Below are 15,269 nucleotides of genomic sequence, written 5' to 3'. Positions count from 1 at the left end.
AATTGTCTATATCCCCCTCCCTCTTTCCTGCTTTGTATCACCTTCCCTTCCTCCCTTACTCTGTATCTCCCCTCTCTTTCTCCTTCCCTCCCTCCCTCTTGCTCTCTCTCCTTCCCTCCCTCCCTCTTGCTCTTTCTCCTGCCTGCTCTCTCTCCTTCCCTCTCTCCCTCTTGCTCGCTCTTCTTCCTGCTCTCTCTCCTTCCCTCCCTCTTGCTCTCTCTCCTTGCCTCCCTCTTGCTCTCTCTCCTTCCCTCCCTCCTTCCTGCTCTCTCTCCTTCCTGCTCTCTCCTTCCCTTCCTCCCTCTTGCTTTCTCCTTCGTGCTCTCTCTCCTTCCCTCCCTCTTGCTTTCTCCTTCCTGCTCTCTCTCCTTCCTGCTCTCTCTCCTTCCCTTCCTCCCTTTTGCTCGCTCTTCTTCCTGCTCTCTCTCCTTCCCTTCCTCCCTTTTGCTCGCTCTTCTTCCTGCTCTCTCTCCCTCCCTCCCTTCCTCTTGCTTTCACCTTCCTGCTCTCTCTCCTTCCCTCATCCTTCCTGCTCTCTCTCCTTCCCTCATCCTTCCTGCTCTCTCTCCTTCCCTTCCTCCCTCTTGCTGTTTCTCCTTCTCCTTCCTGCTCTCTCTCCTTCCCTTCCTCCCTCTTGCTGTTTCTCCTTCTCCTTCCTGCTCTCTCTCCTTCCCTCCCTCTTGCTCTTTCTCCTTCCTGCTCTCTCTCCTTCCCTCCCTCCCTCTTGCTCTCTCTCCTTCCTGCTCTCTCTCCTTCCCTTCCTCCCTCTTGCTGTTTCTCCTTCTCCTTCCTGCTCTCTCTCCTTCCCTCCCTCCCTCCCTCTTGCTCTCTCTCCTTCCTGCTCTCTCTCCTTCCTGCTCTCTCTCCTTCCTGCTCTCTCTCCTTCCTGCTCTCTCTCCTTCCTGCTCTCTCTCTCCTTCCTGCTCTCTCTCTCCTTCCTGCTCTCTCTCTCCTTCCTGCTCTCTCTCTCCTTCCTGCTCTCTCTCCTTCCCTTCCTCCCTCTTGCTCACGTGCTCTCTCCCCTTTCCTCCCTCCCTCCATCTTGCTTGCTCTCCTTTCCTCCCTCCCTCTTGATCTTTTTCTCTCTTTTTCCCTTCCTCTTACGCTGTCTATATCCCCCTCCCTCCTTCTTGCTTTGTATCTCCCCCCCCCCCCCCTCTCTATCTCTGTCTTCATACTCTTTGCATTGTCATCTTAAAGAATACAAATAGTTGGTAAACTGAGGGAGCATCCTTTTGTCTTTCTAGTAAAAAAAAAAAAAAATCCTGGTTATCCTATGATTTTGTTCCAACCCTCTTTATTCCCTTTATTTTTAGCTTTTTCAACTACAGATGCCAATAATATTTCACCAAAAACATCCAATGGATCTGCCTGGTACTGTTAGCTAAAGTAGCTTCTATTGTGTTCAGTGTTGGAATTTAGCAAAATGAACTGCAGACCCTATACACAATGTGTTCTATAGATCTGCGATTGTACAGTTTGTTGTCCATGTTCAGGGTATTGAGAGTCTTTTGTTAGTCATTGTACTGTGAGCCGACACGTTTGTGTCATTGAAACCATTTAGTGTGTTAAATGTGTGCACTTCGGTGGCTGACTAAATACACACTCAAGGCTTGAATAGGCCTATTCTGCAGTGTTTGTGTTTGATTGACAAAGAGCTTTGGTCCTGGCATTGAATGTGCTGTAACCCTTTCAACAAGACCAAGTTAAAGGAAATTAAATAGCTAATTTACTCTGCTGTCACCAGCTGCATAGTGTCCTTTTATATTTGTGTAGCGGTTAGATGTCATTTTCATTCCTCTGGCTTGTTATGGCGAGTGGACTCTATTTCCTTAACCAAGGTTTTTGTTGGAAATTGACACTATTTTTAAACGTAAAACATTGTACTTGATGAATACTCAGTTGAGTGAAGCTAAGCTTACTTCAGTATTAATTTGTATAGAGCAAACTTGTGCCCTGGCATATCACAGGGGCAATTTCATTCGGTGCAATATGATCTCTGACATAACGGCAATGCCAGTCTGTGCACAATCCATTTAATACTGGGCGGTCTGTGCTAATTTTCCTTCCCATTAGTATGGGGTATGGCTCAGGAAAATTGGCAAAGATACCAATTGCGAATTACCATCGCTCGAGTGTTGTGGGAGCATTTTTCAGTTATCTCACTAATGCTAGGTACACACTGGAGCGACGAGCATTCGTTCCGACATCGCCTGTCAACAGTGATTGTGCGTCCACACTGGACGACTTTAATGAACAACGCAGCGATATTGCTAGGTTCGATATGCAGCACATCAAGCCTGGCAACCATCGCTAGCGGCCGCGGGAGCGCGCAAACATGCGTACACATTGAGCGTTGTAGGCGACATGACGCGAAACGTCATATCGGCCTGACATCGCTCCAGTGTGTACCCAGCTTAAACTGAAGTCTTCTCCTGTACCATGCAGCTTTAGGATAGATTAGTTGTATTTATCCCAGACCATGTGCATATAAAGTCAGACGGAGGGCATTTATATGGAACAGGGGACACAACAGTGACTTATAATTTGCTTGTGATCCAAAGTGGCTGTCACATTGAAGTCCTGTGCTCTTTAGAACAGCCTGTGTAACATCACTCGGACTGCTGAAATGTGCTTTTATCTGATCATAGAATTTCTCAGTGACGTCTGATGTAATTTTATAGTAGAGAATGCATTGCGTCTCATGTCTCTGACCTTACTACCTTAAGTTAAAGATCCAGTTTGTAGCTGGTTGTACAATCGTTCACACTACTGATGGGTCTATTTTTAAAACATTAAAAACTGCTTACAACTATTCAAAAGGGCAAATACGCAGCTCCCAGTTGGTGGAAACTCCGCCCATTATAACTTTGTCGCAGTTCAGTCTAAAGCTGCCAAATTGGCTGACAGAGCTGACAGATGTTTTGCCAGCTTAGAGTGTTGAAAGGTTGCGTCATCTGCCAGTGCCGTAGGCACAAAAAATTGTAATTTTTTTATTTTTTTCCCTGGTTATTACACTTTTGTGGGTGTGTCGTAGAAAGATTATGAACTAGTACCAGCTGTTTTATTTAGTTCTTTACTGCTGTATATATGTATTCGTCAGCTATTCCATGTTAAGTGCAATTGTGGGGTTTATTTTCTGAAAACTTACTTGCAATCCCGTCTGGAAAAAGGTCTATTTAAAATACAAAACCAAAAAAAAACAACATTTTATTTTATTTCTAATTGGCATGAAACAGGTGTAACTTACATTATTCCACTGTTCAGGTCCTCCAAACGACTTGCTTACATTCTCACATGTGCTTCGCCACACAACAGCAAAGGAGTCAGCCTATTTACTGTCTGAGAACAAGAGACAGCCCGGCTGCACAGCCCTTCCTCCTCCCAGCTGTGCTTTACATGCAAGTTTGGGAGAAATCTGAAGGATATCGTGCATGGAGAAGTGTTTTTGATTGAGACAATGCACTCCTTGTGTCCATCGACAATCGCACCAGAGAGCGCAAACACCCATTGCGTGTTCTCACTCGAATACACTCAAGCTTGGCATCTCTATGCAGTTCTGGGTGTGGTTGCAGACAGCACTCACTGATTGTTGAGACTGCTAAACTAAGCACAATGAATTTATGAGCTCTTTGAAACCCTCAGCTTCCTATACGGTCGTGTGGGGCAAATTTTGAATGAATTGTGGATATAACTGAAGACGTCTGAAAATTTCAGGCTTCCAGATTTCTGGTAATTTTTTTTTTTTTTTTTTTTTTTTCATAAGTGGCATAAAAATATGTATTAGCCATTTAGATACTGTGGATGTACAAGGATCAGCCCTGGATAGATTAACAGTAAAGAGTTATTTAAGCTGTGACAGAAATAAAATAAAATGTAAAAAAAACACAAAAACACTAGTACTTAAGCCAAAATTCTTTGTGTGTGATAGGAAATTGCTTTTCCAATTGTATGCGCAGAATCCGCAAAGTTAATGTCGTGATCTGATGCTACTGGGCGCGCTACAAATATACCACATGAGACGGCAGCACGGCTTGTGGTCAGTAGCACCATTGAAGCAAAATGTGCACAATTCTCTGTGAAATTATTTTGTTTCACCCATTTTGTCTACCTGCATGGGCCTCTACCACTTCAAATACCATATAGATGTGGATGAAAAAAATGCTTTGTTCAGAGGTATCAGTTATAGGGTCCACTTCTGTGTTTGCCATCTTGCGAAAAAGGTCGTAATCTGTGTATGTGTGTGCATATGTGTGTGTGCATATGTGTGTGTGCATATGTGTGTGTGCATGTGTGTGTGCATATGTGTGTGTGCGTATGTATGTGTGCGTATGTATGTGTGTGTATGTATGTATGTGTGTGTGTGTGTGTGTGTGTATGTGTGTATATATATATATATATATATATATATACATATATCTCTCTCTATCAGCTTAAAAATGTATATAGTATTTCCCTTTCCATTGACCCCATTTCCTGTATACATTTATAGGACTACACCCCTTTCCTGGAACTGGCTGCTGCATTCCTTTCAACTATCCCTTAGGGGCCTATGTATTAATAACCACACAGTCAGTATCTCCACAGATATTTTAATTTTGAATGAAAATATCCCCTCTGTGTACTAAAGATAACTGGCAGGGACATCAGTAGCAGAAACCGCTTTCCCTGCGAGTTACCTCCTGAGAATCTGACCGTGAGCATGCGCACTTGAAAACGGAAATTGTGACCCTGGCCCGTGCCCGCAAAGGAGGAATGACCGTGTGGGAAATGCCATTCCTATGAGCAGAGCCGTAACTAGACATTTTGGTGCCCTGTGCCAGAAAGAGCATTGGCATCCCCCCATTTTTCAAAAAGTGACATAATGCACCCCGAAAAGGGTCATAGCCTCATGGGGAAAGGCCAGGAAAGAGATAGGAGAGACCAGGAGATGCTGGAGATTAAATAAGAGGAAGCTACATGTGAGAATGATAATAAACAGAAAATTGACAGGCCCAAACAGCGCCCCCTGCCCTGCGGTGCTCTGTGCCATGGCACAGGCTGCACTACCCTAGTTACGGCCCTGCCTATGAGCCACACCCCCTGTTTTGCAGCACGCTTGGGTCATGCCCAGCACTCCAGGAGCCCGCTGAGCATGCCCTCAGTCCTCTCTCAACAGAATGGATGCTGCGCGCATGCACACGGCATCTATTCACTGCTGCTCTGCTAAGCACAGCATTGTGTGAGTGGGGGCTTCCCAACATCACTCACACGCGGAACACAGTTACTGTGTCCCACGGGACAGCCGGACAGTGTCCAAAAAGCTGGATGTGCAGTGTTGACTGCAGCGTCCTGTGGATGTTCCAATCGGCTGCATAGACTGCAGGGTGTCTGTCTGGAGCGTCTAAAGGACACTCTGGCAGCGCCGCAGCAGTGATCCTGGATGCAGGATGCCGTTCCAGGCACCCTGCTAGCCAGAAGCAAGGGCTGTGGGGCAGCGACTGTGCCGCCCACAGGAACCCGTAGTTATGGCCCTTTTGAGGAGCTTGAGTTTGTTCATGGTGGAACCGGACGATTTCATATGGGCTGATTGGCTGCCCTCGATAGATGTGGCAGCCATGGCAATTATGTTTGTGTTTGGTTTGATGATTGTCTATGCAGTTTGTATTTAGCTTAAACCTAACCTTTAAAACTAAGCAAAAATCTGTGTGTCGACATGTTAAATGAGGCTCTGTTAAGCATTGTTTGAATGTCGACATACTGGCTATCGACGTAAAGCCCATGTCAGCATTCTGTGTGTGTGTGTGTGTGTGTGTGTATATATATATGTGTGTATGTATGTATATATATATATGTGTGTGTGTGTGTGTGTGTGTGTGTGTGTGTATATATATATATATATATATATATATATATATATATATTATCTAATGTTCGTTCTAGCACCCTGGGTCTGTCACAACCCGTGCAGTCGTTCTCTGCACTGGTGTTTCTAGCACACACTGGTCTGCATCTCAGCAGTTTGCTGCATCAAAACGGAGGGTGCAGGGTGCTAGAATGAACACTCTAAAAATAAATAAATATAGATATATATATGTAGATAGATATCTATCTATGAGAGAGAGATATCTATTCAAATTGAACTCCATTAATGTAAAACGCATTGTTGCTATAGCAAAAGTAAATGATAAATCCTAAACCAGACAGATATCATACCAGTTTCTCATTAAATGCAACAATTTTTTGTAGAAGTACCGGGGGTGCTTCTGAACCCAACATTTCTAGGGGCACCACCCATATTTTTGTTAACCCTAGACTTTCCCGTTATGTATGCAATTGTATACTGTACATTATAGGATACTGATTTTATGCTACATTCATAAAAGGTGTGGGGATTGGTGGCTGTAGTAAATATTGCCTTGGGGTCCTGAAACCGTATGCCAGTTACCACATAAGAACTACAAATGTTTTTTAATTAAATCTGTCTGTCTATATTTGCACCTTGCAGTATTTCAGGTTTAAAATAATATTGCGGCACCTCCAACATTAATTATTTTATCCAGAAAAAAAATATTCTGCTGCTAAATTTAGCACCTAATGTACTATTGCAGGTAACTATGCTGAATGAAGTTATTAAATGTAATATAAGGGGAGAGTATCAGCAGGTGGAATAATGTAGGAAGCTTGGGGCTGCAGGATTTTGTGTAGCGTAGAAGGGACAGGGTCTGATGATCATTTTCTGTTTCTCATTTATTTTATTTCTGGTCTTCGCCGCCTCCCTCCCAATTTGAGCAGATTCACAGCAATCTGATTACATTACTCATCCCATTTGTGAATACGTAGGCCTCAGCCGGTTTCCTGTTCTGGGAAAAACATTCTCTTGCGGTGATCAGGACACATTTGTAATCGCTGTTGTATTTTTCCACAGCTACAGATTTTTCTGTTCTTTCTGTTTTGTCTTTGGCTTTGTTGTAGTTTTCTTGTTGTTTAACCACTTAATCACAAAGCACGCTCACTTACCAATGACTTTGTTGGAGGTCCAATGGGTGGATCCCCCCACTAAGATAACGGCATAATAATGTTTCTTAATTAGCAGCACTTGCTAAACAATGTTGCCCTTAGATATAATGACACAAAGGCTAACACCCTTTCTAACCTTTCTAACTGTAGAGCAACAAGTGCGGTAAATAAGTGTGTACTGAGGATTGGAATGCAGGTTAGGCCTTCTAGTGCGATCACTTCCTCTAAACAGTGTCATGCTTTTGCATCTACACCTTGGCGGTTTCTTTCATCTCTTCGAACTCACAGTATATGGCTATAGATACTGTGGCTCACAATCCGTTTTCTGCAGACTAATACGTTTGCTCCTTTGCCTGCAGGCAAATCGCAAATGATTTACCTTCAATTTGTCTATATGAGCAAAGGCGGGTTCTTGCTAAAATTCATATCTGCCACAATTGTGAAAAGAGGTTTCGATGGAAAAGGGTGAGCTGTGTCTATACAAAGGGATCATTTCTAATGTCAACTTTTATTTCTAAAGAACCAAGTAACAGAAATCGGGGTCTCTTAAAGCAGAGGTGGGCAACATGTGCATCCCAAGCTGTTGTGGAGCAGGGGTAAAGGCGTGCAGGGTGCGACAAGACTTAGGGGTCTATTTACTAAGCAGTGTTAGGAGACAGAGGGAAAAGTGATAAGAAAGTGATAAGGTGCCAGCCAATCGGCTCCCAACTGTCATTTTTCAAACACAGCCTGTGAATTGACAGTTGGGAGCTGATTGGCTGGCACCTTATCACTTTCTTATCACTTTTCCCTCTGTCTCCTAACACTGCTTAGTAAATAGACCCCTTAACCTGTAGATAGCTATCTTCTACTGCTGTGGTTATTTTTCTAATGTAAACTTGGAAGTGTCAGTGTCCCATTGTTGTGGTAATCCAAGTGTCTGATACCTAAAGAAGAGGTAGTTGCATATTTTACAATTGAAGGACCTAAAAACACCATGTTCTTGCTCCCTGCTTGGAAGCTTTGACTTCATCACATGTTGAGCACCTCTGCACTAAGGGAGCAGCAAGTCTATTTTAATACTCCCATGTTCCCTTTTTCAAAGCAAGGTTGCAGTACATACTGTTGTTGATCCTCTGCTGAGACTGCTACAGATGTGTCCTTACACATCTAAGCTGCGGTAGCACTAAGAATCCCCAGGTCCTGTGACACCCGGCTAGCTCAGCGCTTATTTTTGGTGTCTTTTTTTTTGTTTGTTTGTTTGCTGAAAATGCATCTACGAAGCGATGTGACTAGGACGCACCAACAGACTGTGCTGATTAATTTGATATGTGACACTTGTATATCTGTGCGACAGAGTCTCTGAGTCTGTATGAGTGCTACAATGTAGAGGCAGCAGCTTTTTTTTATTCCAAGTTCCGTTGTGCTTCATATACAGACTCTGGTGTACACAGGTATACAAGTGTCACATATCAAATTAATCAGTACAGTCTGCTGGTGCAGACTTAGATACATTTTAGGCAAAAAAAACCACGCCCAGCGCTAGCATAGCACGGGCACAGGGGGCTCACTCGCGCCAGGCAATTTGCGCTGCGTGGAGTGTTGAGACTAGATGTATGTGGACACGTCTGTCTATTGCATAGTTAACTGACTGAAGAGCTAGCCCTCTTTTTAGTCTCTAGGTATTATAATGGAGTACTGGCAGCTTGACTAAATCCATTTAATATGAGGTTTATCTAGAGAGTCTAGTGGTAGACTTTGCAATTAAGTCATACCTACTCTTATGAATTATCCCCCCCCCCCCAGATTTAATTTCTGTTGTGGGGAGGGTGGACCTGAAGGATACTGAGGATGCAATTCGTATCAGTGGTACCTGTTGTGTGAATCATGCTGTTGTGGCCATAAACCCCCTTCCCAAGTCATTGTCCAGTGGGGGTAATGGGTTATCAAATTGTGAAACTGGAATAGGGGTACAGCTTACCATAAAAATGTAGCTTTTCACCCAGAAGAGGTGTTTGTGGAGGATCTGGGCAAGGTTTGGGTGGATAAGATGCATGTCTTATTTAGTCCTGATTCCCTTATGATGGGAATTATTTAAAATTGAGAGCATTCAGTGAGTGTTCTGTTACAAAATGATGCAGTAAATTTACCAATTATTGTAAATAACTACGTTCATTATTTTGAGAATTGCTGCTCTGGCGCTTTATCTCCCCCTCACAACTCCTGCCCTGTTATCATTCTGATGCTATCAGTGCTCAGAAGTTATACATAACACAAAACAAAGCTTTAAACAGTATCCATATTACCCAAGCAATAAAGGCAGCCATTTTGGGGGCTGGAGGAATATAATAATGATGGGATATAGAGCTGTGGAATATTTTAAGTAAAACATGTATTTGCTCTGCTTAAAGCAGTTTAAAAAATATTAGAACGGTCCCAAAACACTTGATCACTTCTGCACAATGTTTAATATTACCCTGTGCTAGGTCTGCAGCTTGCAGTACTTCCTGTATCTCGCTCTTGATCACATGATCACCATAGCTGTTTAGTCTACTCCATGTGATGTACTATATTTACTAGAAGTGGACATTTATGGCACAAGAGCTGGATCTTCTGAAAAGTAACAATAGTGGAGGTTCCTAGAGTAGCGTGGAGCCAAGAGTTTCTCTTTGGCTCTGCAGCCAGCCTGGAGATGTAAGTAGGCTAATGGAGCCACACATGGAACACTGCAAACACTTAATTGCATGTATGAGATCGTTTGATATTCAAGAGGTTGACTCATGTACAGTACTTGCGGGGTTCCATAAAATTCAGTGAAGAGTCTTGGTCAGTGCATCAAAAATGTGTGAGAAGCAAAATATTGGCTTCTCTTGGTGTCATTGTATTTAAAGCAAACATTAATCACGATTGGTTTCTTTGGATTATCATGAGTGTGGACAAGTAGAACAGCACACAAGCCATGTTTCTGTCAGTGATCTAATCCAGGATGAAGCAGAGGACATGGGTTGGGCAACTTGCCCTGGAATGTAGGGCTGGGCCTTCTCACACACTCATATCTCATGGAGGAGGAGAATTACAAGTAAATGAAACCAAGAAAAGATGACATTCACATGTTTAACCGCTTAATGTTAAGGCCGTGTTGGTGTTACAGAGCTTTTTGACGTTTGTATTCCACGCCCCTAATTAGTGCAACCTGCACATTTTGGTCAGATATTTCGAGGACAGAGTTTGGTTTTAGCTGTTGGATTTTGTCTGACCTTCCGAAGCCTTGGGTGCTGTTTTGACACGTTGCAGAACTGCGTATATGCAACCGCAGTGGTGTTCAAATGGCCAGGCACTCCTACATTTCACTGCCCCCCCCCCTGTCAACACCTCCAAATGCTCACTTCCTGTCAGTCACTCTGATTGCTCTCCGTGGCCTGCGTGATCGCAGAGCTTGCTTCACGCATGAGCACTGCGGTGCATGTGCAATGGCAAACAATCGCTCGATCTGCGTGCAAATTGCATTAGCGTCCACTCTGAATCAAGCCCTGTGTGATAATTCTCATAATGTTTAGTATACTATTACTTAATTATTGTATTTTATTATTTACATTTACAAAATGTCAGTTTTCAAATCTTGTTAAAAATGTTTATGCAATTGAAGATGTATAGATCTAACAAGCTTACATTTAATTGGAGTGGGTTGTATTGATTGTTATATTGTCTTATGGTTGCAGGGGTCCTAAGGGGGAGATGTATCAAGCAGTGAAAAGAGTGGTTGCTTCGGGCAACGTCACCAATCATCTCCTACCTATCATTTTATAAAATGTACTGGATAAATGCTACCCAGGAAGCGGATTGGTTGCTATGGGCAAGTTCTCCATTGGTCCACTTCTCTACTCTTTTCACTGCTTGATGCATCTCTCCCAAAGTTAAATATTGTATATCAAATTTTTTTTTACAAACGTTTTAAGTTTCTGCTTGGGTATGTGTCCCCCCCCCCCCCCCCCAACACTTCCACTTCCCAACTAGAAGACCAATAGCTATTGGTCCTTTTAGTGATCCCTTCTCTCGATGCAATGGTTTTAGGATGTCCCCTGTTGACCGCTTTTAGTCCATCACCCCACTCCAATGTGTACATACCCATTAAGCACCCTTCTAATTTCTACAGTATATTAAATATGGGTTACAATAAACATTGTAATATTACTTAATAAATGACTGGCTCTTTTTGTTTTATTTAGATATGGCAAGATTGTTTCCACTAAGGCTATTCTGGATAAGACGACAAACAAATGTAAAGGTAGGTTTGCAGTCTGATACGATGCAGTTGGTTAATGCTATATTTTATAACATGGATTGATTGAGAGATTTCAAGTTAATTTATGGGAAAGTTGGGAGTGTTCAATCTAAGTAAACTATTGTCACTTGTCAAGGCTCAGACCATAGTACAGCAACCAAAATACAAACAAACTGTGTTTCTAAAGAAAAATAATCTAAGCTTTAAGCAATACATTAAACCTGTACAACCGGGCTGCAGACGTGTGCCAGGTGGTACAGAATTTATAGGGCTATTATATTGCCTGTATGTTTGCGTTCACAATGGGCTACCAGGATACCCACCTGCAAGCAGAGATTTGTTTCTAATAAAGTGTACATGCCCAGGAGATATATTACAACAGTATGTCAAGGAAACTGGAACCAATGATACTAGAAAACATTTTATCCCTAAAATTAGACATGGATGTTTTTTCCTGTAAGTCCGAGCTGAGCTTAATTGCATGACATGAAGCAGAAATGATGAATAAGGTAAGTTTACCGCAGCAGTATAGACACGAAGGATCGTACAGAGAACGCGTGTGGTAGAAAGTGTTTCATCAAAAACTAGCTCTACAGTTTAAAGCCCAGATTTACCAATGAGTAATATGCTAGTTATCATTTGTTACTAATCTTAAATGGTGCTCCAAACAATCCATAAAGAATAAATGGAATGTCGGCTGCGCTGATTTTAACACCACTGTCAGTTCTAGAAAGTGCAATAATAAATGCATTTTTTTACCATAAAACATATTGTGTAAATATAAGTTCAATATAATTTGAGAACAAACCAGAAACAATACAGTAAGTTAAAATAATAATGAAAAGTCTAAAATAAGTCCAAAAAGGTTGTATTTAAATATGGATCAATATTTATGGTATTCTTGCATAGTCCAAGTTGATGGTTTATATGAAAATAAATCAATTTATATTGGAATCCAAAATATTGAGAAACAATTAGAAAAAATAGATTAAATGAAGATGAAAAAATATATATAAAATTGACGAAAAATAAAAATAAAATGGATATATACTGTGTATCAGCTAATAAGATTATGTATTGCACCGGCAAAGAATAAAAATTGATTCATTAAAAATCCACTCCTTACTGTCATTGTGCAATAGAATGTAGATACATCCCTGCTTCAGGACTATTCTTACACATTCGCCTCTTATTGTTTCCATTCAACAAATAGAGAAGAAAAGTTTAGTTATTGTGCCTTCAGCAACATACTTCCAGTGCAGATCATCCTCGTAATAAACATGGGCAGCAACTGGTTTGCCTGTTTAAAAGTAGACACAGTTTCTTTCCATGTCAGAGACTGTTTAGTAGTACTAATAATTTGACGGGATAACACATTATGCAAATTAGTTGGGCTAATTAGAAGGGGGGGTCAATTTAAGCACCACCTAATTACATGCTCAATCTCTCCATAGATTTTGTCCTTTAAGAGACACGGCAGAGTTGTATCTCCTATCCCTTTAAGTAGCAAACGCATAACTCTAGCCCCCATATTTTTGTTTTGTTTTTTTATTCCCAGACCCTTATGGGATGAAACCTCTATGCATTAACCTCATGCTCTCTTCAGCTTAATTTTAAGTAACTCTTGCCACAGTGACATGTTTTGGAAGCTGAGACCATACGTATATACAGAGGGGCATGAGATCATGTTCCCTGCTTTTTGTGCCAGCAGATATCCCTCCTTCTAGTTAAAATTAAAACAAGAAGGAGGGAAAGGGTAGAGTGTTGCAACTTGCTCTACAGTGGACATAGAAAGAATTCAGCTAGATCATTTTAATTTTACCAGTCACCCATGAGTAAGCAGCAAAGTACTTTTTGCGAAGGTCATGGCAGAGTCACACTGGTTCCTGTAGTCACCTTCCTTTACTAGGAAGGAAATGAATAATACGATTTTGCAAGGCACAGTCTCTGATTCCACTTCTGAACATTGAGTGCAGGGGAGGCCTCATTATAGGAAAAAGCAGCAGTCGGCTTTTCCTACATTACCCGGTGAATCAATAGTTCCCATGCGTGGACAAGAGCTGGTTCTTTGGCTGTTACAAGCTTTGACTCGTGTCTATCATTTCCCTGCCTTCAGGAGAAACCGAAAACTGATGAAAATTTGATTTGCTGTAATGTCTGTGGAGGGTCAGCAAAGGCCATTCCCAGATTTTAAAGTACAGGTTTCCAGTGTCTGGTTCTTTTAAAGGGAATCAGTCGCTCAAAATTATGTGTACTTGGGGTTTGACATTGACCATTTGTTTAAACACGAGGGGAGGGAGGCAGTTCTGTACACTACCACAAAGAGCAGCCAATAGCTTTAATAAATATGTATTTTTTTGGATGTCAAGCTATTGTTTTCTGATATCTGAAATCTCAGACCATTAAACACGCAAGTAATACTAGTAAAATTATTATTAGCATTTAGTGATAAAGTATTGTAGTGCTATAGAGAGGAGCAATACAAAATAAGGCAAACAAAATAAATGATGAGCATACAATTAAATGTTATATCATTGTTATAGTGTGTAGTTAACTTGCCGACGGACGGGATGCCGGCTGTTGAAATACTGGTGTCGTAATCCCGACCCGGGACTGAACCTAGGCGACTAAATCACGATGCCAGTTTAGATATCGATGCCTGAATACACGGGAGTATTAGGCTCCGGGGGGAGGGAGATTAGAGTTGGGCTACGGACAGGGGTGGTTAGGTTTAGGCACCACTGGGGGGGTTTATTAGGGTTAGGCCTAAGGGGGGAGAGTTAGGTTCAGGCATCAAAGGGGAAGGGTTAGGTTTAGGCATCAAGGGGGGAGGGTTAGGTTTAGGCACTAATGGGGAGAGTTTGGGTGCAAGAAAGGAGGGTGAGGGTTAGTATAGTTATGTACCCCTGTCGGGATACTGAGCATCGGGATATTTCATACCCAACCCCATTGTTATATACTTATACCTATCAGCTTTGTTACATGATCATAGAGGGAAGGGATGAAACGAGGTGGCAGGGCCCTTCCCGTGAGCGGTTACAGGGGCATGAGACACGTGAATTGTTTTTAAGACTGCAATGATATGCAGTGCAATTGTTGCTCGGTTCAGCGCGAGTGCCAGAGGCACCCACATTTCTGTTCACACCCTTCTGAGGTGTCGAGCAGAAATGTGCGAAAAGTCCAGCTTTTTGGCGCCCAACTGGAGCTGTTTCTCATCACACCTATTAGTTTAGGCTGCTTTAGCCGGTGCTTTTGGGTACGACAAGCGTAATAATTAATGAGCACCCAAAACAATTGAATTGTTCTGTCAGGCACACATAATTATCACCACACAAAAACAATTGAATCTGGGTAAAGTAGGTGGGAGGAAAGTGATCAGGCAGAGGTCCAGGAGGCTAGAGTGAATAGTTGTGTTTTGAGGATGTGTTTGAAGCAATGTAGGTTGCGGCGGGGTCTGTTGGAATAAGGGAGAGCGTTCTATAGGTTCGAAACAGTACGGGAGAAATCTTTGAGGTTGGACTGAGAGGAGGTAATCAGTGGGGAGGACAGGCTCTTTCACTGACTTGTGAGAGCAGGAGGAAGAAGAAGTTGGAGAAGTAGGAGGGAGAATAGAGGGTAAGCGTTTTGCGGTTGAGTGGGGGGATTTTATATTCGATTCTGTAGGGGAATATGGAGCCAGTGGAGAGATTGGCAGATAGGGGGAGGCAGAGACAGACCGCTGTAGAAGATAAATCAGTTTAGCACACTGGTTCTCCAACTCTGTCCTCAGGACCCCGCACAGGTCATGGTTTCCAGGTCACCCGGCAGCTGCACAGGTGTAATCATTACTCACTGACACATTTTAAAAGATTCACAGGTGGAAGCTAATTATTTAACTTGTGATTCTATGAGGAGACCTGGAAAACATGCGCTGTTTGGGGTCTTAAGGACCGAGTTTGAGAACCTGTGGTCTAGCAGCAGCATTAAGGAGGAATTTAAGAGCCGAGCGTTGGTGAGGGGAGACTTGAGA

The 15,269-nt window shown here is 42.4% G+C and overlaps 1 protein-coding gene across 5 annotated transcripts in view; it reads left to right on the top strand.

Annotated features, from left to right (window-relative positions):
* RBMS1 (RNA binding motif single stranded interacting protein 1) overlaps positions 1-15,269 on the top strand; it is a 356,477-nt gene that overhangs the window by 280,512 nt on the left and 60,696 nt on the right. For all 5 annotated transcript variants that reach the window (XM_088474811.1, XM_088474809.1, XM_088474810.1 and 2 more), the window contains exon 3: positions 11,205-11,263. In XM_088474811.1, coding sequence (XP_088330937.1) covers positions 11,205-11,263 — 59 coding nt within the window. The remainder of the gene's footprint in view (positions 1-11,204; positions 11,264-15,269) is intronic.

The sequence above is a fragment of the Taudactylus pleione genome, unplaced genomic scaffold (assembly GCF_031769625.1).
Source record: "Taudactylus pleione unplaced genomic scaffold, aTauple2 ptg000156l, whole genome shotgun sequence".
NCBI lineage: Eukaryota > Metazoa > Chordata > Amphibia > Anura > Myobatrachidae > Taudactylus > Taudactylus pleione.
The sequence above is the reverse complement of the archived record's forward strand: the minus strand, read 5'-3'. Positions and strand labels throughout refer to the sequence as shown.